The 22,933-nt window shown below is 39.8% G+C and overlaps 1 protein-coding gene across 4 annotated transcripts in view; it reads right to left on the reverse strand.

Annotated features, from left to right (window-relative positions):
• nhsl1b (NHS-like 1b) overlaps positions 1-22,933 on the reverse strand; it is a 69,514-nt gene that overhangs the window by 44,606 nt on the left and 1,975 nt on the right. Inside the window, exon 1 of one of the 4 annotated variants that reach the window (XM_047387553.1) lies at positions 21,868-22,555. The exons of 1 other annotated variant lie outside the window; for it this stretch is intronic. In XM_047387553.1, the coding sequence (XP_047243509.1) occupies positions 21,868-22,108 (241 nt within the window). In that variant the 5' untranslated portion in view covers positions 22,109-22,555. Of the gene's footprint in view, positions 1-4,056; positions 4,385-13,121; positions 13,313-21,867; positions 22,556-22,933 lie in introns of those variants that run through there. 2 more of the 4 variants (XM_047387556.1, XM_047387552.1) reach the window with 2 other exon arrangements.

Genomic DNA, 22,933 nt, shown 5'->3' on the forward strand with positions numbered 1-22,933 from the left:
AAATAGTAATTGGACTGAACTTATATAGCACCTCTAGAGTCATACCGGCCACTCAAAGTGCTTTACACTAGAACCACATTCACCCAGTTGCACTCACAAACGCGCAAAGATTTATACACCAATAAAAAACTTGAAATTAAGTGCCATGCCCATCATCAACATGTGGCAGGAGGAAGCTGGAATCAAACCCACAACCTACGGATTGCAAGACGACTCCTCTTCCCACTGAGCCACAGTTGGTGACGTCAGAAAAGGCACAGCCATTTAAGAAGGTATTTAAAAGACAGTGAAAGAGTGAGAGAGAACAAGATTTTCAGCAGATAACAGGAAGGCGGAATGCAGAAGAAGAAAGGGCCTTTGTTTCAACCCTTTGAGATTCTGACCTCTGGAACATGGTGGATTTGGAAATATTGGCAACCTTTTGGAAATGTCAAGGTTTAGTAAATTGTCTTCAGATATTTAACAATGCTGGCCACATTCATCGCTAATATAACATGCTAACGGCAGTTTAAAATCTAAAGTGTAAAACCGTTTTGGTTTTTGAAAACCCTGTTTTACAGCAACTGCTTGCTTTCACACACAGTGTGACATCCCCTCCGCTTTTAAGATAAATGTTACAACCATAAACGGTAGGATGGCGAAAAACTACATTTTGTTATGTCTATTTATATTATAGTTTTAAAGAGGAAATGAGATCAGCTATAATCTGCATTAGCAGGTCGAAACTTTACAAAAATGAGTGATTGAAAAAAAGGACAAAAATCTCGACCATTATTATCACACATACTGTTGAAGCGTTGCCAAGCTTAAAGTGAACCTTCTATTGGATTATCCCTTAACTGAGATTATTGGACCATCATAGGATTTCTTTATGCAGAGTAAATTCATTTGCAAAAAAGAAAGGTACATATTAATGCAGTCACTCTTAAACAGAGTTGAATAATTTAAGAGGAATAAAATGAGACAGAAAATTATAACAAACAAGACTGCTTTGAAGGAAAAATACAGGCATCACCCATTTTACAGTTGAATGACCCTAACCAACCCCTGACTCTCAAATCCTTAAAGTATGTGTTTGTGTGTGAGAAATCTCTTTTCCTTCATCTCATTAAGCTATGTGTCTTGCTTTCCACTCCATTGTTCTCCCACCTTCAGCCTGCTATTCACGGCTCCCCTGCGCATTCAGGCTAAGTGTGCACTTGTCTGTATTCATCAGTCCTAGAAAATGTGCCGGGATTTAGGTCTTATGAGTTCTGCAGGGGAATCTAACATTTCATTGTTAATTTAGGAGCCGTTTAGAAATCCAACAAATCTTACATCAGGAAGAACAAACTTTTGAATGAATCTCTTCCCTCATAAAAATGTTGTCCCACCCGCTGGTGAGACTTCGTAAGAAGAGTTGAAAGAAAATTTTAAAATAAAACTTTTGCTTTCTTTCTCTTGCTGAAGATACAATTTGAAAAAGTCCCCAGTTGAATCTGCAACTCAATTAGCTTTTCTATTCTTGTTTTACATGCTAAAAATGTGTGTATAGGAAACAAAAAATGGTACATTATGATGAAGAACTAAGGTCAGAACCCTTTCCAATTCACCCAACCAAAATCATATTACCTTAACTGGGTTTTAGCGTTTCTTCCCCCATTCTAAGAGTCAAGAGCCATTTCATTTAGCCTCATCTTGTTACTCCATAAGTCTGACCTCTCTCAGGTGCCCTTCCCTAGGGGGCAATTGCTTAGATTAGTCAATAACTGTCTGTGGCTATATCCTATGAGAGTTTATAGGGGATCCTGTCAAACACCTGCTCCAATTCTAAAAACATAAAAGAAAAGAGCTGGAAGGGAACTTAAAGATAAATCAGATTTGTGTGTTAAAGAAATCTAAATATTGTTTAAAACAATAAACTCTCATGTAGAAAGAGAAACGAGGGAGAACATTTAGCAAAAAAAAAAGAGAAAGAACAACTGAAAACGATAATCAGCACGAAATCCAAGTAAACAAAAGTGCACAAAGAACGAATGAGCTAAGTTCCAGCACGGGTTGGCTTGTCTGTAAGAGGGTCATTAGTCCAGCAGTTGGACGTTGACTAAACCTCGACAGCAGGGACAATACGGTAGCAAAGGCAGTTACATCTTGACCTGTCAGGGCGTATTAGGCCAAGTGCTCGTGAGGATGGTTTATGGTCATTTGGCAGCACGTTGTTAAGCTCCTCTTCCTGAATCCTGACTGGCGCTTTTTTTTTTAAAGTGCAATAAGTACATGGACAAAAAGAAAACAAAATGATTTAAGGTTATAAAAGACTGCTTAGCCAGTTAATTTGTATGACAACACTTATTTGGAGTTCGTGTATTGTACAGTGCACAAAAGATGTCTGGACACAATCGAAGGCGTTTTATTCCACTGTTTCGCGTCTCTCTAATGGTTCCTTTATGTAGTGGCAGAGGTGAAAGTGGGTCACCTCCATAACCCGAGCCGTGTGTCAGCTCCATCACCCTCATACTGTCAGCTCCCTTATTCACTTCCCTGCATGCCTGGCCCATCACCTCCAGCTGCTTGCTATTATGTCCTGTTCCCAGGGGTGGACACCCAGTGGAGCGTCTTCAGTCACACGTCCCAAGTGACACACATTCGTGCGTATTATGTGTAAACTGCATGGATGGATACTGAACTTTCACATTTTGCCATATTACAATCACCAACTTCAGTCTTATTAGGAATTTATGTGATGGACCAACACAAAGTAGTGTGGAATATGTTTAATCCAGTCCCACTGAGAAAATATTGGTACAATCATCAATTTCTGCAATTACAGCTTAAAGTTTTATGGGTGATGTATCTACCAGCTCTGCAAATCTAGTAGAGCTGCACAATATTAGGAAAACAGGTGAAAGGTTTTCCACGTAGGGCCAATTTTTCAGTTTTGGTCTTATGTGAACCAGAGCAGCTTCTTTCACATATTTGCTGTGCTCCCTAAATGGTTTGTGGTAAACTACAAAGAGGACTTCTTATGACTTTCTTTTAACAATAGTTTTATTTTTGCCACTCTTATATTAGGGGACAGGTTTGTGGAGTGCACAACTAATAGTTGTTCTGTCAATAGGTCTCTGCAGCTCTTCCTGCTTTATTACCCTCCCAGCCTGTCAGTTAAGGTGGACAGTCATGGTTTGTTCACTGATGTTCTCAACAAACCACTGAGAGCTTCACATAACAGCTGTATTACGGAAATTAAAAGAGACAAAGATGGACTTTATTGATTAAATAGATGACTTTTAATGGTAGTGGGTTGCACTGGATTTTATTTAGGGATATTAGAGTGAAGCGAGCTGAACCAATGCACGCCACACCTTCCAGGTTTTTATTAGTTTAAAAAAAAAAAAAACTTAAAATCTGCGTCAAAACAATTGTGTGCTACTTTGCACTGGTCTGTCTCATAAAATCCCAATATAATGTCCTGAGGTTTGTGGTTAAAATATGAAAACGTTCAAGGGACAGGAGTACTTTTGCAAGGCACTGTATATCCAGAAGGTTAAAGATTTGAACATTTCAATGGCAAGAATAAAAACTGGAACACATTTCCACTCACAGGGACACCACCTATCCCAGGTTACAAACTTCATGCATTAGAAACAGCATTTATAAACAAGCCGGTCAGGGTCATTGGGGTTTTGCCTGGAGTGGCCAGTATTCACCAAAGGGCAAAGATGTCTGGGGTCATAAAGCCACAATCCACACCCAACCCAAATAGGACATCCAGCAAATCATACAGAAACGCGCACACACACTGATTTACCCGTAACGACAGACGGCACAGATCACTCAGTTACAGGGGGATGAAAATCAACTAATAGAAAGAGACAAAGCCCAGCTTGGGAGGCTTCTCCTCCATGTGTTGTGACCGTTGCTCTTGCAAATGGTGTTTAACTATTTCCCTCAAACTGTTCGGTGGGAAACAGTTTGAGGCCCTGCTATCACATCTTTTCCTTTTGAAAATATCGACCATTTTCTAATGACACACGACAAGATTTGAGCAACAAATGTTGTCTTCTCTTAATTATGTACCTTTTCCCTCCAAGCAGGTTGTTGTTTTCCCTGGTGAGCCTTTAACTACAGGTCCAAGCAGTGGTTTGGGCGTCCAGAGAGAGTACTGCTTCTGGTGCACCTTTGAAACGGAGAGGAGGCGCTTGCGCAGACAACCTTCGGGTTTGGGGGGCCTGGGGTTGGGGCAGACCTGGCCCTGGAGGCTGTTTCCCATGTTGCTGCCGGGCTTGAAAGAGCACAGAGTCCGCTTCTTACCCGGGGGGTCCTCATCGCAGGCTCTGTCGCAGCAACTGACCACTGGCTCCGATGAGAGGCAGTGCACGTATGTGATCATCCCTGACCAAGACCTAAACCCCTGCCACCTGCCCTCCCCTTCTCTATCCCAGACCTAAGCCCCTCAACTACACCTCCTTCTGGTAAAAGCCTCCTTCTCAGGACCCTTTGCTAGAGGTGATGTGACTGAGACACCCCCCTGTACTCTCAAACCCTCAATGGGCCTCCCCCCTTCATTTCTGGGAAGGCAGGATGGCGGTCTAGTGGGTTTTCTGAAACCCACACGGGACTCTATTCTCCCACCCGTCTCCTCCTACCGGTTTTGTCTTTGCTTTCCTCCTCACAGGGGAGTTTTTGACTTGAATTGATTTGCCTGACAAAGGAGGGTTATGCTCGGTGTTCGATTACAGCAATCAACTCCAAAACAAACATTTTTGCTGAAATATTGCAGCAAAAAGTTGTTGAAAAATAAGTCATGGCTGTCAGTAGGATGGCCGAATCCAGAATTCTTGCAAAAACAAGAGTTGTGACCCACAAATTTAACCACGGTATGTTTCTACAACACCAAAAAAGCAAAAGTAAGGTTAAAAACCAGCAGAAGTGGCTTATTTGAAAATACCTGTGGTTAAAACAAGTTTTTTTTCTTCAAAAAGCAATACGGTCCTAAAAGCATCTCCACATTTTATGCAGAAAAAGATCCACAAAGGTCAAGAAAGTAGTTATGCAAAAGTCTTAAAAAAAAAATCCAAACTTGCAGAAGAGTGCTCAAAGAGGCATCAATAAGCACACTTCTTTCTCCTCCTGCTATTTGAGAAAGCACCAGCATTGTCCAGCGAAGTCCACATGGCCTCTCCTCTCAGCTCCTCCTCCTCCCTCTTTCCTCTGCTCCTCGATGCTGCTTTACTAATCTGTAAAACCAGATTATCCAGCCGCCAGACCCTTACTGCTAGCTTCTGATTGTGACAAAGAAACTAAAACACAGATGGACACCAGTCTGCTGGTAATTTAGTGCATCGATTTCACAACACTGATGTCTGGAAATTCAGGATAAATCATGCAATCATCTCGACAAACATATTAATTTGGGCCAAATATTTACCTCGTTGTAATAAATCTCAGAAGTTTACACCAATTGAATAATGTTCTTCTGCTCTTTTCCCTTGGAAGCTGCAGAGGAGCACAGAGGGTGAGTATAATACCTGATAATCTAACACAAAGGGGTGTAAGCATAGCAGATGAAAAGATAACTGGAGGGCCAGTGAGCACTGACAGGTTAACAAACAGGGTGAGAGCAGCCATGACCAGAACAAACCTTGAGCCAAGTGAAAGGTAAGCACATTTTGACATCTAGATTAAAGTTAGACATTAAACTGTACTATAAATAAAGGAAATTGGGGGGGAAAGTGGCTAAAATTCTGTTAATAGGCAAATGTCTCCCTCTAGTGGTGACCGTCACAAATCCTGGCAGCAAACAGTCTTATTATATGGGTGCTTAGGAGTGAGATGACCAAGAAATATAAGGGATTCACAAACATTAAGAAAATAGGTATAAATGCTCCCTTCATTACTTTGGAAAAAGACCATTTATGAAAGAAAGACGGGTACTTCCTTCCAGCAATGCCTGAATTAGTATTTAATCATATTAACTAATATTGTTGTGGATGAACACAAGTTAAAACAAGGAGGTGTAAGCTATTGGTGACGTTCTCCTTTTTTGGCATTTTTGTGGATGATTATTTCTGAAACTGAGTGTAGTTTCTCCAGAGCAAGTAGTAGTAGTAGGATAACATGCAAACGTGTTGATAGAGATGCACAGAGAAATCTGCTGGTGACTGGAATCAAATCATTTCTTGCTTGATCGGCCCTGACCAGTGACTGACCGGTCTAAAATGAACTTTTCCTATCTTTTTCGAATCAGTGAATGCGTCACACCACCCTTAGGTGTGGAAGTTGCTTTGTATTTAAAGTCAGACACTCTCAGTATCAGTGAGTTGATAAAAAATGAAGTTGGACGAAGCACGTAGATAGAAGAAGCTGCTTACAAGGAAACTATTTTCTAGAACATGCTCAGACATTTCTGGTCATTCAGGATCTAATAGAGAGCAAGACTTTCAACAGAGAACAGTAAGGCTCAAAGGCGTGTAGCAAAGTTGCTCGGCTTTACCCGTTTTACCTTCCGACCTGCTATGGAACATGTTGGATTTAGTAACAGTGGCAGCTTTTGCAAATGTCACATTTAATGTAAGGATCAACATTCTCTAGAATAAACACACAGACTGCTGTTTATAGAGCTAGCTGCGCTAATTCTGCTAATATAAGATACTCAAGATAGTTTAAAATGTCAACTGGTTTGTTTTTAAAATATTAGTAAAACCCTGTTTTATAGCGACTACTCTGTCTTTCTTACACAAACAGAAGCAGAAATCGATATCAGAAGGTCAAAGCTTTACATGTAACAATATTTACGCTGACAGCCTCTATTATTTAATGGTGTATGTAGTTGTGTTTTTCTTTTGACACCAGTCTGTGCAGATTTTTCATTAGTCATGTATTTCCACAGTTCCTCTTATTGGGTTAAATGTGCAGAACAAGCCCAATAAAGAATGAAGGCTGCATGTTAATAAAAAAAAACATGCAATTACTCAGAGCATAAACCTAAAAAAAGGAAGAGTCACTGGGCGATTGTCACTGTGCCAAAGCCTTCACAGATAGCCAGGGGCTAAAACACCCATTACCAACAGTTATTGTTTCCACAGCATGGTGAGGCAGCCAACACACAAGCCGATTAAGCCCTAAACCATGGTGCTCTCACACACAAATTATAACTGACAAACCATTGCATGCATAGGCACACGCAGACATAAAAAAAACAAAGTGTGGAAACACGTAGTCCGCAGGGCAGGCCGAAATATTCCGACTGTGTCCTAAGCTGCACTTAGCAGCGCTGATGTCCTCAATCCAGCCGCAGAAACGCAAGGAATCTACCAGTTCCCTCAGAATAACATCAGTGCACAACTTAGGTTCATTAATGCACAGTAAAACATCAACACAAAACATATTGAATACATATTGCATATCATTTTGTTGGCTCTGTGTGTTCAGGCTCAGATTCCCATCCACTTCCTGTGAATGGTCGTATTAGTTGTTCTGAATACCTGTGTGGGCCATCTTCTTGAAGGAGGCCATGCTCGGTTCTCAGTTTAGGTCGTTTGTGCATAAACATGTTTTTACATTCTGGTGGATGCACACACACAGTTGCACAAATATTTTGGGTGTGTGTTTTGGGGGGGTGGGTCTTTGGGAGACGGACAATGGTTTCCATGGACACATGTCTCTGAATGGACTGAGAGGAGCACCTGCATGCTGAGTTAGTCCTCTGTCTGGGGAAGTCTTCCACCCGTCCACAGGGAGTCAACCATTGTCTTCCCAGAGTTCACCCACCACAAAACTTTTCCCACTTTGTCTTTCTGGACCTCACATTCACATTTACCTTCAGGGAAAAGCTTTAAAGCCTTTTAATCACCGTTTCAGTTTAAAAAGATAATAAGACCTCATTACTGACTGAATGTTTCTCTTAAATCTCTAAGGTTTTCAAAAATCCATTGTTTTTTATAGCTTTTTCAGAGGACAAAAGGTTTACCGGAGTCCCTGCAGATCCCACTGAGAGCCAACAGGAACTTCAGGCTCTATTGTTTACAGATCAAGAACAAAATTCCATCTCATCTTAGATTTCCTCTTAAAATCTTCATCCAAACTCACTGCAGATAAATGTTAGTTTCTAAGAGTAGTGTCAGATATCCAAATGCAGCAAATTAGTTTTAACTAACTGTGCTACATCCTGCAAATGGCTACAGTTAAGCTATTAAGGCTGAAAGATCAACCTTACCTGTGGTTGGCAGTTTAAAAATAAGTGTATCTAGATTAATGATTTGTTTATTTTTGCTTTTACTGCTTTAATCTGTATGTAGAGCAGAAAATGGGGAAATATATGATTTGAATAATAACTCTTTAGAACATTTCGCAAGAATTCATTTTGAGGCAGTTCCATGTCCAATTTTTTCTGTTCCTGCTAAAATATTTTAGTTTTACATTTCTTTTGGTTGAGTTAGCAGTCATTAACAAAATACCTCCTAAATGACCACAAGTGCAGATATTTCATTCCCTCTCTGCAAATATCTCACCTATATCACACATGGCAAGTTCAAGGTCTGCAGGCCACAGCTCATGCCAGTCACACTGCAGATCCCATAATGCACTGCAACAGCTACTTATGTGTCAAGAAAACAGTCAGTCAGTGGTTGGATTGGATATTTTTATATTTCTATCGACTATATTTATAAAACATTGAGGAGTTTCACCTTTCACCGGAATTTCAAGTGTTTCTACAATCCCGCTCCCCTACCAGGAATAATTCTCCTATGCTGGTTTCATTTTCACTCCTCCTTTCTTCTCCTCCACTGGAGAAATGCAGCCTGTCACATCAAGTGTGAGAACATCCATCAGCACCATGATCCACGTCCAGGGGCGAGGATATGGGTCAGCCGAGAGTCAGCAGGTCACAGTCTGTACAGACACTGACTGCACAGGTGTTTTGGTTAGAGGGGAGATTTAAAGGGTTGCCAAATAAAAGTTACCAAAGTGGTAACAAAAGGTCTAATTTAGGCTTTTTGTGGCTCCAGGGTGAAATTAAATTCAAAAGCAACCAAGCAATGGATGTAATGAGGCTGAAGATGGGTAGTGCTACATCTGCTGGTGTAGAATCAGCAAAATTCAAGAAGGAAAACAATAATTAATCAAGCTGACAAAACTACCTTAAATTGATACAATGTCAACCTTGAAGCCTCTTGTTTGAAAACCGCATTAACTTGAGGCTTTAAATTATTTAGAAATTGTTCTTATTGCAGGGTGGAGTGATAATGCAGCATGTGGTTTCAATGAAATTTAAACAAGAATTGGTTGTATGAGACTGAATTTATTACTGATTTTCTTTACTGCATACAGGTTCAAAATTATACATACAGGCTTCGACATACGCATGCCCTTCCACTAACAGCTGGTTAAATATCTCTTAGGAAGTTGCACCTTGACCACAGATTACAAGCATAATTCTGGCTGGATATTTGACCTCTATTCATGGCAGATTTGGGAGAGGTTATTTTAAATGATTTAAACATAATTCACATGTTTTCCACAGGGTTCAGGTCCAGGTTTTGGGAAGGACATTTCAGAAGCCTAATATTAGCCAGCTTTTTCCACTGCAAAACCAGTTTGGATGTTTGTTCTGGATGTCACTGCATTTTCCTATTGGAACAGCCTGTACTGTCAACATTTCAAGCATGTACCTGTTGATTTGAATTGAAGTTGAAGTATTTGGTGGTAGTCCTCCTTTGTTATTCCATCCACTTTGTGCAACGCAAAGCTATTATTGGAAGGCAAACAGCCACACATGATGTTGCCACCACCATACTTAACAGCTAGTAGTGTTTTTAGGTCTCTTCTTCTATTAAACATGGCCAAATAGCTAAATCTCTATCTATACTAAACTGACTGACTGAAACTATGAAAAAAGAAATAAAAAATGCTTTCATTTAAAATTACCCGCTTTTCCAACAGGCATAAATAAAAGAAAATCAATATATTACTAAGACTGCTTTTATACATACAAAAGCAGCAAACTAACACGAATTTTGAATTATCATTTTAGGATACATTTTGCCAAAAAGTGATTTGTACAGAACAAGAATTTAAAGAGCAGAGCCGATGCTTCTCCGCATCAAAAGGAGTCAGCTAAGGTGGTTCAGGCATCTGATCAGGATGACCCCCTGGGTGCCGCCCAGGCACATCACACTGGGTGGAGACCCCAGGAAAGACCCGGAACTCGCTGGAGGGACTATATGTCCAATCTGGAGTGGGAACGCCTTGGCATCCCCAGAATGAGCTGTAGGATGTCTCTGGACAGAAGGATGTCTAGGGTTCCCTCCTGGACCTGGTCCTGTACCCCCCCACCCCACCCATATCTGATCTCAAATAATTGGAAGACTATGAATGGAACAGAAGTCACTAAAATTTTAATTATTTTGTTTTAGGTTAAACGTTTAATGGGCATATGGCATAAAACTACATTAATGTCCAGAGCAATAAGACCAGTAATAAGCTGTGACTTAACAGTCTAGATTTTTCAGTTGCTTAGGAGGTAAGCTCGACCAATACTTCAGAAGGTTTTCAAGTCTTTATTTTCTCACACACAAGAGTGAATCGAAAAGAAACCAGTTACACAGTGGACCATATTCAGCTCAGCTGAAAATATGTTCTTGCAGACTGGACAGAGCCCAAGATGGCCTTCAGTAAACTTGCTACTAGGAGGTCAGTTAAAACTCATTTGTGCTCAGGAGGGCTTACATTCGTGACACTAACAAAGATGGAGAATTTATTTACCCCTCGCACGACAGGAAACCTTGTCAACCAAGTGACATCGACATCTTCATCTCCAACTAATCCCTACTCGCATCCCATCCATCGTTCAACTTTCTCCACTGGGGCTCAAGCCCTGAAACAACTTACGTAACATACAGAAAGCCGAACAAAGACGGAGAACATAAATCTACCCTCACACGGGGCTTATGCTGTAACACGAGGTTTTGGTTTTGGTGGTGAAAACAGATGGGAATTCACCCTGACCACAGCTGGGATGTAGGAACACGGACAGAAAAGTGTCACGTCTGCTTCGGAGCTGAAGGAAGCCTGTTTAAATAATATAAGCAATCATTTAGCAGCTGGCAAACATTGTAATCTAGTGGTTGGATCACAGAATTTAACATGATGCAGAGTATTTGGGTCAGTATGCTCAAGTGTTTTGAAGCTAAAAACCCAAACTGGAAGCGTTTCAGCTGATATTAACCAAGGCAGGCATGAAAATATTCAACATTGGTTTAGTAAAAAAAAAAAAATTGAAACTTGGGGGAAAAAAACCTGGCAGTGTTGACGCAACATCTGTTTCTGTCCATTTTTCAAGAGTTGCAATCTGTGGACTGTATTTGACAGCATGATTTAGTGCATACAGATGCAAAACTGGGACACTGAAAGATATAGTTGATGTGTACAGTTTATATTACCTCATTTCCCCTGCTATAAATCTACAAACAGCATAAAAAATTGTTTCAGAGGAAGAATTAGTTAAATAGCAAAAACATCAGAACGAACAATCAATTAAAACCAGATTTGTTCCAGGTAACGTATAATCCAGCATTATTTGCATGTGAAGAGTTTATGGAAACCAAAAATAAAAGAAATTTGAAAAGTCATAATAGAAAAAAGTCACAATTATATATTTTTACAACATGTGGAAAGTGTCTTGATTGGGCAACAGCATTTTATTCAACTCTAGTTATAAGTTAGTTTTAAGTTTTCCTTGCTGGCTGCTTTATCATATATCTTTGCTACTGTTCCAAAGTTAGATGAAAACTAAACATGACGTTCCTATAAAAAGAAACTAAATGTAGTTTTAAAGGCAAACGGCCCTTACACAGTGAAATAGCTTTATCAGTTCATGTCGTCATGCTTATGAAGTCTTTAAGATTTATTGTAAGAGTAAAAAAAAAGATCAACAGACAAAGTTGGCCATATGTCAGTTTTTGCTATCAGGGTTTTAAACAGCACAAGGTTTCAGAACCGCTGGCATATTCTTTCTCCTCCACTCTTATGGATTCTAGGTGTTTTATGAAGAAACCAGCGAAAGTACTGGATGGCTCAAAGAGAATCCCAGCGCTGCCCCTCCCCCACTTGTTCCTACACACTGCAGGTCTGCTGGCTGAAAGAAGGCTAATACACTTTTGGTTGCCACTGAGCTGTTTGGAAATATTCACAGTTGTGTAAAACATAAAAAGTCACAGTGTTAAAACTAAAAGGAGTTTCGGTAAGTTATATTGAAGATTTTAACAAATGTTTTAATTAATTAATTAATTAATCGATGTGAATGGTACAAAATAAATTTAGCTTAATAGTTTCCATTTAACCTAAACAAAATGTAAAGCAATCATTATCCAACTACTGAAACTCTAATTTAAAACCAAGCTTTGATAAGCTTGGTAAAGGTACAAGATTCTGTACAATAAACACTTAAAAACTTCAACTGAATTGGGTTTATTCTAACCAGATTTATAAAATCTAAATCAATACATTCTACAAGTATTCTTATTAATGTAATAATTTATGTTATTTTATCAGCTGTAGGGTTACTTGTCCTCTGTTTTGTGTTAAAGAAATATATAATTCTATAAAGTTTTATGTTTTTCTGCAAATACCGTGATACCTTGAAACCGTAACATTTCTTACACAAGGTTATCACAAAATTTAGATCTTTAGATGAGAAAGAAAAAGCTGTGCGAGACATCCAGTAAAAAGAGGAACTGGTTTACTCTTATTCCATCAAGTAATGGCCAACACATGGCTTTACTCTGCAGCTGCTGCTTCACCAGCTGTTGCTGTGGTCAACAAGCTCACACATGAAAGAAACAAAAAAAAGGAGTTGTAGCTTCTTAAAAACATTGGATTCGATTGACATCAAGCAGCGGGTGGCCTGAAAATGGAAAACTGAAAGGAAAGGGTAGGAATGAAGTCTATTAATGTGGTTAAATCACAGATCAGAAAGATGGAACAAAGGAAGAAGTGCTTAAAGAGACAAAGAAGGAGGGTTTTCCCCTCATTAAATGGAAACGCATACGGAAGGGTTTAAAACAAGGATGGACAGTAAGGGAGGTGGGAGTCTAAGTTTTCTTTGTCTCACAAAGTGTACAAAGCAAACTCTTCGATCTTACCTTTCAGACAGAACATGGTTCTTCACCTCCTCATCCAACAATAAACTAACACTGGTTTCGTCTCTCTGGTTCATTACTTCCCAACAATCCTCTCTCTCGCAGTCTTCCTCCTCTCCCTGTTTCTCCAAACCACTCGGTCAAACTGTCCGCACGCCGACACACGGATCCTGACATATTCGCTCCGCGCTCCATCTCCCTCCCTTTCTCCCCTCTCACACACATGTGCACGCTCTGAGTGGCAGCAGGCCAGCTTCTACGCTGCAGGAAAAGCTCAGAGACCACCCCTCTCTCTCATCCCCTCTCATATCCCTGCCCAATCAGAGGATAGATGTCATATTAACGCTCAGCCTCTGTCAACAAAGACAAGTTTCTTTCTTGGTCTCTTTAATGCAATTAGATGAAGGCAAAAATCTAATAAATCTTAACGTATTAGGTCAACAAATTAGTTTAAATGATTTTAACAGCATGAAAAAATAAAAACATAGCTACACCACCCACCCAGTGAAAGTGTTTGCAGGTGACAGTGGTTGTAGACGAGAATCTAGGATGTCAGCAGTTCACGGTGAGATGGGGGCCCCAGTTTGACGCTGATCCATTGTTCACTGATCAAATATAATCGCTTCAATCCCCACAATTCAACAGTTTGTTATCAGATGAAGCTACAAGCTTGGTGGATTACAAACCCTCTGAACTGCACTGCCACTTAACACAACACTCACAGTCAAAAACCAACATAAATCAACGCAAAATACTCTTATCTCTTTTGTCAAAGTCTGAAAAGTCGAACAAACCACCTATAACGACCATACAGGTCCTTCTCAAAAAATTAGCATATTGTGATAAAGTTCATTATTTTCCATAATGTCATGATTAAAATTTAACATTCATATATTTTAGATTCATTGCACACTAACTGAAATATTTCAGGTCTTTTATTGTCTTAATACGGATGATTTTGGCATACAGCTCATGAAAACCCAAAATTCCTATCTCACAAAATTAGCATATCATTAAAAGGGTCTCTAAATGAGCTATGAACCTAATCATCTGAATCAACGAGTTAACTCTAAACACCTGCAAAAGATTCCTGAGGCCTTTAAAACTCCCAGCCTGGTTCATCACTCAAAACCCCAATCATGGGTAAGACTGCCGACCTGACTGCTGTCCAGAAGGCCACTATTGACACCCTCAAGCAAGAGGGTAAGACACAGAAAGAAATTTCTGAACGAATAGGCTGTTCCCAGAGTGCTGTATCAAGGCACCTCAGTGGGAAGTCTGTGGGAAGGAAAAAGTGTGGCAGAAAACGCTGCACAACGAGAAGAGGTGACCGGACCCTGAGGAAGATTCTGGAGAAGGGCCGATTCCAGACCTTGGGGGACCTGCGGAAGCAGTGGACTGAGTCTGGAGTAGAAACATCCAGAGCCACCGTGCACACGCGTGTGCAGGAAATGGGCTACAGGTGCCGCATTCCCCAGACCTGGGCTACAGAGAAGCAGCACTGGACTGTTGCTCAGTGGTCCAAAGTACTTTTTTCGGATGAAAGCAAATTCTGCATGTCATTCGGAAATCAAGGTGCCAGAGTCTGGAGGAAGACTGGGGAGAAGGAAATGCCAAAATGCCAGAAGTCCAGTGTCAAGTACCCACAGTCAGTGATGGTCTGGGGTGCCGTGTCAGCTGCTGGTGTTGGTCCACTGTGTTTTATCAAGGGCAGGGTCAATGCAGCTAGCTATCAGAAGATTTTGGAGCACTTCATGCTTCAATCTGCTGAAAAGCTTTATGGAGATGAAGATTTCATTTTTCAGCACGACCTGGCACCTGCTCACAGTGCTAAAACCACTGGTAAATGGTTTACTGACCATGGTATCACTGTGCTCAATTGGCCTGCCAACTCTCCTGACCTGAACCCCATAGAGAATCTGTGGGATATTGTGAAGAGAACGTTGAGAGACTCAAGACCCAACACTGCTGGATGAGCTAAAGGCCGCTATCGAAGCATCCTGGGCCTCCATAAGACCTCAGCAGTGCCACAGGCTGATTGCCTCCATGCCACGCCGCATTGAAGCAGTCATTTCTGCCAAAGGATTCCCGACCAAGTATTGAGTGCATAACTGTACATGATTATTTGAAGGTTGACGTTTTTTGTATTAAAAACACTTTTCTTTTATTGGTCGGATGAAATATGCTAATTTTGTGAGATAGGAATTTTGGGTTTTCATGAGCTGTATGCCACAATCATCCGTATTAAGACAATAAAGACCTGAAATATTTCAGTTAGTGTGCAATGAATCTAAAATATATGAATGTTAAATTTTCATCATTACATTATAGAAAATAATGAACTTTATCACAATATGCTAATTTTTTGAGAAGGACCTGTAGTAGGTGTTTGTTAAAACTTGGCTTCAAAAACTGGAAATGTTGCTATGATTGCCCCAAGGGAGGATCTGCGGGGGCTTTATCAGGTTCAGTATTACAGGTTTGTACTACGTAGGGGTGAAAGACTCTGTTCCTCAGGCAATTTCCCAACCTATTCAGTCTTAAAATATGTGACCAAAACACCTTAAATGTTGGTCAGGAAAGTAAAGAACCCAAAGGCCCTCAGGATGGAGAGGTCTGTTTACAACTTCAACAAGTCTCAAATGTGTTTGCAGAATTTTATAAACCCCCAGGGTCTGACGGAAGAATAAAATGAAGAAAAAAAAAACATTTTCAATAACAACCGTTTCCTTTTTTTTCTTAGGTGACAGAAGAGTACAGGTAAAATTATTAGGAGTTTCAGTTTGAACTCTCTGCCTAGATTACAAGCTGTCAGCAAGAAAAAAACTAGAAAATATTACTGTTTCATTAATGATTAAAAGGCTGAAACAATATTTCTGCGTGGAGTCTCATGAACTTGCTAACCCTTTGTCAATATGGCCTGTGGCCTCCCGACTCATCTGCCTTGACCTGATGTCAGTAATTAGAGGCGGATCGCAGAGCGTGTGTCTGAGCGTGACAGCATGACTGTTGGCACGAGAACGCCTTAAAAACAGCGTCCACAACTAAAAACACACGCAAATCCTTGAATAAACCCACCTGACCAGCCTGTAAAAAAAACCACCTCATCAAACTGCCTCTTTAACTGGAAAGTGCCCGACCCATTATGGCTTCAGCTTTAAGCGTGTCAATAAAACTCAGTCTCAAGGTGAACAAAATCTCCATTCTCACAACGCTAAAGCTGTAAATGTAAAGAGGACGTTTTTTTCAATATTATAAGCCGTACCAAGATATTTAACACAACCTATTTGAAAATATTTCAAAGTACATTTCTATTTATTTGTGATTAATACATCTTTGATAAAGAGACTGAGATAATTGTCTCAACTCAAACAATGAACCTCTAACATTTCTAAACACATAATTAACTCAATTATACAACTGAAAAGAAAATAATAATTTAGGAACATTTATGTTTAGATTATCTCATTTTGTTGCTAATAAGCAGTAAACTACATAAAATGCCTTAAAAACCTATTTTTCTTTTTTGTAATGAGCTAATTTAGACAAACAAAGCAAAAAAGATTTTTTTATTTATTCCTTAACAGCAAAAAAATAAAAAATACTAAGTTCAAACATTATTGGTTTTATTTAAAAAATATTTTAAAAACTGCATATTTTCTCCCCCAGATTTCAATTTAAAAATCACTATTTTATCTATTTTATTAATTTACATTTTTATGCAATTCTTTTATTATTTATATATCTCTATCTATAGAGATATACAAAATAAATTAAAAGGCAATAACTCAAGAAATTAAAATAGTATTGTTATAGGGTTTACTGTTGTTTCTAATGGGAGATATCTTCTGCTAAAAGCCTCTTCTGCTTGTTCAATCTATAAAGTCTGCTATCTGATGTTCAGCAAAGGCTGGCATGGTCAGACACGTCTTCTGATTCGACGGGCCCTCCTACCTGTAGGTACTGTAACTTTGATCAGACGGCTGTTATCAGTCTCCAGATTTCACTCTTCGTCTTCAGATGAAACACCATCATCAGCCTTGGATCATATCTAATGCCCCATACTAATGCTTATCTGAAAGCACCTCAATGTGCTTCGCGGACATTCTCACATTCAGTGCTGCACAAGCACGCCATGGTGTCGTAGCGTGAGCTTTGTGTGCTGCGTCAGTGCATGGCAAGACCGGGCAGATAGAAACAATAAGCAGAAAAAGTTTCTGCAACATGAACCATCAGACAAGCAAAAAAAAATTACCTTAACAGAGCTTTTAGTTCAATTGGTGAGGCAGTTTTTAAGCTGTGGGACAACATCAATGGATCCTGGTGAAATAAGCCGCCATTCCTCTATCCCCTTTCAAACTGAAATCCTGTTCAACCCATAAAATCACTAGGCTTTTTTTTCTTCCACTGTTCGTCATCCATTCAGGCCATTAGAGTAATTCACCATAACAATGAGGCGTTATGTTGTAAGTTAGGCAAAGTGGGTAAAACGTTTGTTCGATAATGAGAATCAGAAGGAAAGATGCCACTTACCTACAGGTGATTGCATCATGATCAGCACACAAAAAAGACAGAAAATGGTCATTAGAAACAGTTTAAAGTAATGCTTGACACACAGATCTAAAAATGGAGTGTGCGTGTTTACTATTTTAATCATCTTTACAGCCTCAGTGTGCATCCATGTACCGGGAAGGGCGCCACAATCCAAGATCTCCCTATCTGGGTTTTATCGAGGCCCTGCAGGTTTGTTCATATCTGCTCATCGGGATTTACAAATATTCTACATGGTGGCGATGAGCTTATTTCAGACTATGGAAATATTTCCCAAATTCTCTAACACTGTTATGCAAGAGCTTCAATAAGCATCTCACAAAGAGAGTCAGTTTTGTCCAAGCAGCTCGCTCACATGGTCAAAATATATAAATACCTCCCTAATGACATTTTTATGAGACCCAATTCTGGTTCTGATTGCAACACTGATCTAGTGCCAAGGTATAGTGAGTATGTAGGTTAATCTGTGTTCTCAAAAATATTACCAGCCAGGATGACATACTGTAGATAACTAAATACCGCTAAGCCCCACGACACACAACTTTCATGTTAACATGTTTTGCATTTGCCAAATGTCAGAGTCTTGATTCTGAACCAGACATCAATTGCATTTTATTTGATGACTTAATGTACTGTAAATAACAAACAACTTTATAGGAAGCAGAAATGTAAACAGGACCCCAGACGGGGATTCTGGATGAGAAACGTTTTGCTTTCAGTTAGTTGAAACTCAACTGACCGATCAGGACTTCTCGAGTTGGGCCATTTGGGCCAGAAAAATCGCAAAAATAAATTTTCAGGTGACCTGTCTATGGCTCTGTATGAGTGTGACAAAATCGTTAAAAAAACAGAGACAGACGAACCATTCTAACTCTAACATGCATCCTTTCTGTTCACACCGTGTTATAAAGCAAATTAATGCATTTAATTTAGACCAAAAACAATAAAAAAAAAACACTGATGTTTTTTTTGTTGTGATATTTTCTTCTTAAAGGTCAAACCATAACTCCATTGAGACATTACTACATGTATTCAGGCATAAAGAAGTTAGTCTTTACCAAAAGGTTGTCTAAAATTAAATTGCTGAAAGCTATACGTACGTTTAAAGCACAACAAAACTTTATATAAAAATGTTCTCAAATAATACCCTGAACACTTTTTTCTGCCAACTGTAACAGCTTTGTTATATATGCTTAAAATACTTTAAAATTATGCTTATTTTCATAGTAAATACATTTTAATTGTTGCTATAGTCAAGAATTTATTTTTCTAAGCAAACAAAAAACAAGAAAATGTTTTATGATCATTTTTGTTGTATTTCTGTTCTGATTGGTTTTAACTCCTTTCCCACAAAAAGTACGACTTAACTAGGACAACCAATAGCAGCTTGTGTACCCGGCAGCTCTTCTACACAACAGGAAGGTCAAACCGACCAGGAAGCAATCAGCTGCATACCTATTACCGTGACAACCAAGGTAAACACCCAAAAAGTCAAGCAACAGGCTGCGTCAAAATTGCAGGCTTTGGATCCGAAGGCAGTAATTTTTAAGCTATATTTACTCTGAGGCAGTGTGCATGGCGGCCCGTGTGTCTTGTAATTGGCTCTGGTGCGTGCACGGATGTGAGCTCCAGTTGTTATAAATACTCACGGCTTAAAATGGAGAATTACTCTTATGTTTCTTTTGCAAATTAAACCGCACATGTGTCCTCTGGACTGGAAGAGTTTTAGAGTGACCTGTCTATGACTCCGTCTCTGGCCTAACATTAGCTATAAAAAGATACAAACTGTATGTAACAAAGAGACGGGAAGCGACAGAGGAAAGAGGGCAGCGCTAGAACAAGCCACCAGACCATTTGCATGGAAGAAACAAAGGGTTGTAATAATAATACATGTCATTCTTAAACACTCTGGTTGGTAATATACATAAAGTCTGGTCTTACTGGGGAATAAAGACTTGCTTGTAGCCACTATCACAAAAATAATACAGTAAATCCAAGGATCTAACAAGGAAATGATTTGTCAAAAAATCTCATAGCTTTCTCAGGAGCTACATGTGTAGGAAACATCATTATTATGCAAAACCGATCACAACGTGACGCAAGAAGATATTTGTCTGGATATGAAAATGCTTTGTCCTCAGATTCAGCTGTTTAAAAATATTCGGTCATGTTGAAAGCTGCACAGTAGCAAACAAATAGGCAAGCGATGCAAAGTGAAGTAATGCTGCCAAGCAGTACAGCTTCAAACAACTTAAACTAAACTATTTCTGTTATTTTTTCAAATTGCATTCGACAATGAGCCAATGAGCCATTAATTTAATATTTTATGATAGAAACATCTAAAGCAGGGAACTACTTAAGCTTCATCCAATCCCAAGACTTTCAAGCCCTCAAATTATTCAAGTTATGTGCGTCTCTGAGCTGTTTTAGGAAATGGGCATGTTCAAACGCAACAGAGAAAATTGAGACGTGCAATAAACAACAACAGCAGCGACAGGCTTCACATTCCTGTCAGGCAACTTGTCTGTAGATTAAAATGTTCCTTGATTTGTTTGGAACAGTAGGGCTGAAAACCATGTTTCAATTTGTAGTCATTGTAAAAAGGACTAAATGAACAAAGACAGCAGTTAAACCAAATTATTTTGGTAGTATAATCAACACAAAACAGTCAAAACAAATGTTAAACCACTGAAGCAGCTCAGTAATAGAACCATCCAGTATGCTTTGACCCTTTCTAATTAGCCAAACATTACTAAAATGTGGAAACTACCATTTAGATGGTACCTTTTCTGCAGTTCAGAAGAACCATGACTATCTTTCTGATAACCTGCTTGCTCCTGAAGGTCAGTATGTTGTTTTGTTTGTGTGACCCAAGCAGCAATATCTAAATGAGCTCTCAATCTGTTCACCACGTATTCACACCTGACTCATCCAGGATACATGCTTTCCTAGCAAGAGAGAGTCCAAACATACCGTAAGGCTGGTACTAACGCAAAAAAGATGCTACTTATTTGTGTTTTCTTAATAGAACAAAGGTTTCATAAACAAACGTGTCTTTGTTCGGTGTTATAATCCAGTTCGGGTTTGATCGGTTTATGTGTTTTAGGTTTTGAACTAGAAATCATTAAATGCAGGTCGGATTGACTGCTTAGCTTAGTGCTAATAGGAGGCCCCAACGTTGATGCTAATATTAGCACCATTAGGAACTAACTGTTAGCCAGTCCTACTTTTCTACAGAATATTCAATCAGCTGCCAGATAAACCAATTTAAAAGCGGTGGAGGCTTCTTCATTGCTTCTATAACACAGTGGTGCAGACAGCCTGACAAGCAGCTCATGTTCGTCGACAAAAAGGATAACTCAAGAACTACTTTCTTTCTACTTCAAAATCGCAAACACGGTCAAGCTTAAAGCACTGATCTTCATGGCTCGCGATGGAAGCTTGGACTTAGTTTACCAGAAGTCACAGGCTGACAGCAACTGCATAGCACTTTGTAAGATGGATATTTCACTTTGACAACAATTACTATGGCATTTTAATACCAAAAGGGCTTTTTAAACCACTAAAATCTACTGATGTCAATAAGGCTCAAAGTTATTTAGGTGAGTTGCTATGGAGCAGCATTGGTGAATTTTCCATTAAAAGGTTAAAAGCAAAGCTACAGTTAGAACCATTGCCCTATACGTCTTATTGACAGAGATGATTGGTGCACGCGTTGAGACACACACCTTATCACCCAACCAGTGAATAATCGAGCCCTAACATCAGTGAACCTCTACGAGAAGTCCCATTCATCCCTCAGCTAGGATGTCCAAATACGAAGTATAAAGTCAGGTATTTTGTTAACTTGTTCTTCATGGTCAGCCATCTAAAGATTACACATGCCCTCTGCCTGGCAACAAACTCTGAGCAGTACCGGCCTGCGACATCACCATTATATGACGTCGCTTTCTTCCGGTCTGACAAGTCTTTATTTACCAATCGCTCTTTGACCACCAAGGGTGTAGAACAAACAGAGCTCCCACTCACTCACAATGACAAGAAAGTAGTAGTTGTAAAGACAGAAAGAAAGAGGCAAAAATTAACAGATGTGCTTCTTTGTTTACTTTTCCATGTAAAAATATTAATTGGGTCTTAGAGGTAAAGATAAGATTTACAAGGGTGTCTGTTATGTTTTTCATCATCTTTCTCCACTCACCTATTTTGTGTTGAGGTCTGTACACCCAGTCATCATCGTCCACATCCTGGTCTTTTTTTGGCACATGAAGATGAGTGCGGGATCGCGAGCGTGGGTTGTGAACTACGTGCAGATCGCTTTGACTGTGGAAGAAGCGTCTCCGCTGGTGAGAGAGGGGGGACATGTTAAGCCAACTGAGAGCCCGCGTCAGGCCTGCCGGCTTTTCCTTGTGGAAGGAAGCGGATCTCTGGTCTCCCCTCATGTTCGCTCAGAAAGAGAAAGAGCTTCGGAAAAGGTCTGATGAAATGTTTTAAGAGTAACCCCAAATAAACCAGACGTTCTAATCAGATTCCACATTAAGGAGTAAATTAGTTTCAAGCGGAACTTCATCTATAAGCCAGTTTGTTGTCCAACTCCACATCACGACTCCGACCGGGTACCTCCCAACTTTTGATCTCCTTCACATCATCCTCCTTTGCCAAACTGAAATTCTATCTTTAAACCATCCTTCCACATCTCTTCCATTTCTTTTTGCTTTACGTCTTCAGGCATGATTTCAAAACCCAACGGTGTAATTGGGCAATCCAGTTAGCTGGAAAAAACATCCACCCCTCTACGCACGCTTTTCATAGAAGGGTGGAGAGGGAACTTTCCAAACTTCAAGAGGGTATTGGTAAATCACAGCAAATCATCAGTTGTTATTTACAACCACGCAGGCTTTTCGGTGCCGTTATCTCACAATGTTGGAGCTCATCAACAGACACGCAACTCGTCAGTGCAGCAGACATAGAGGTTAAGAGGTGTCAGTCTCCCTGGGTCTATTCCCAGCCTGATGAAGCTATTTGCATGCTCAGAGGAGAGCAAAAACACCCCAACATGTGTTGTCCTCCAGCCAAATGGAGATCCTTCATCTTTTCCTGATTCTTCTTGTTCTTCCCTCTAGTCCTGATTATGCTGATGATGGTAGAAGAGGTGAACCGAGCAAGAGGATGTTGTTTTTTAAACAAGAAAAGAAAAAGCGAAACAGAAAATGCCGCAGGCGTTTATAGCCGTCAGGATATGGACCTCCAATCAGCTCATCAGGTAC

The sequence above is a fragment of the Girardinichthys multiradiatus genome, chromosome 15 (assembly GCF_021462225.1).
Source record: "Girardinichthys multiradiatus isolate DD_20200921_A chromosome 15, DD_fGirMul_XY1, whole genome shotgun sequence".
Taxonomy (NCBI): Eukaryota; Metazoa; Chordata; class Actinopteri; order Cyprinodontiformes; family Goodeidae; genus Girardinichthys; species Girardinichthys multiradiatus.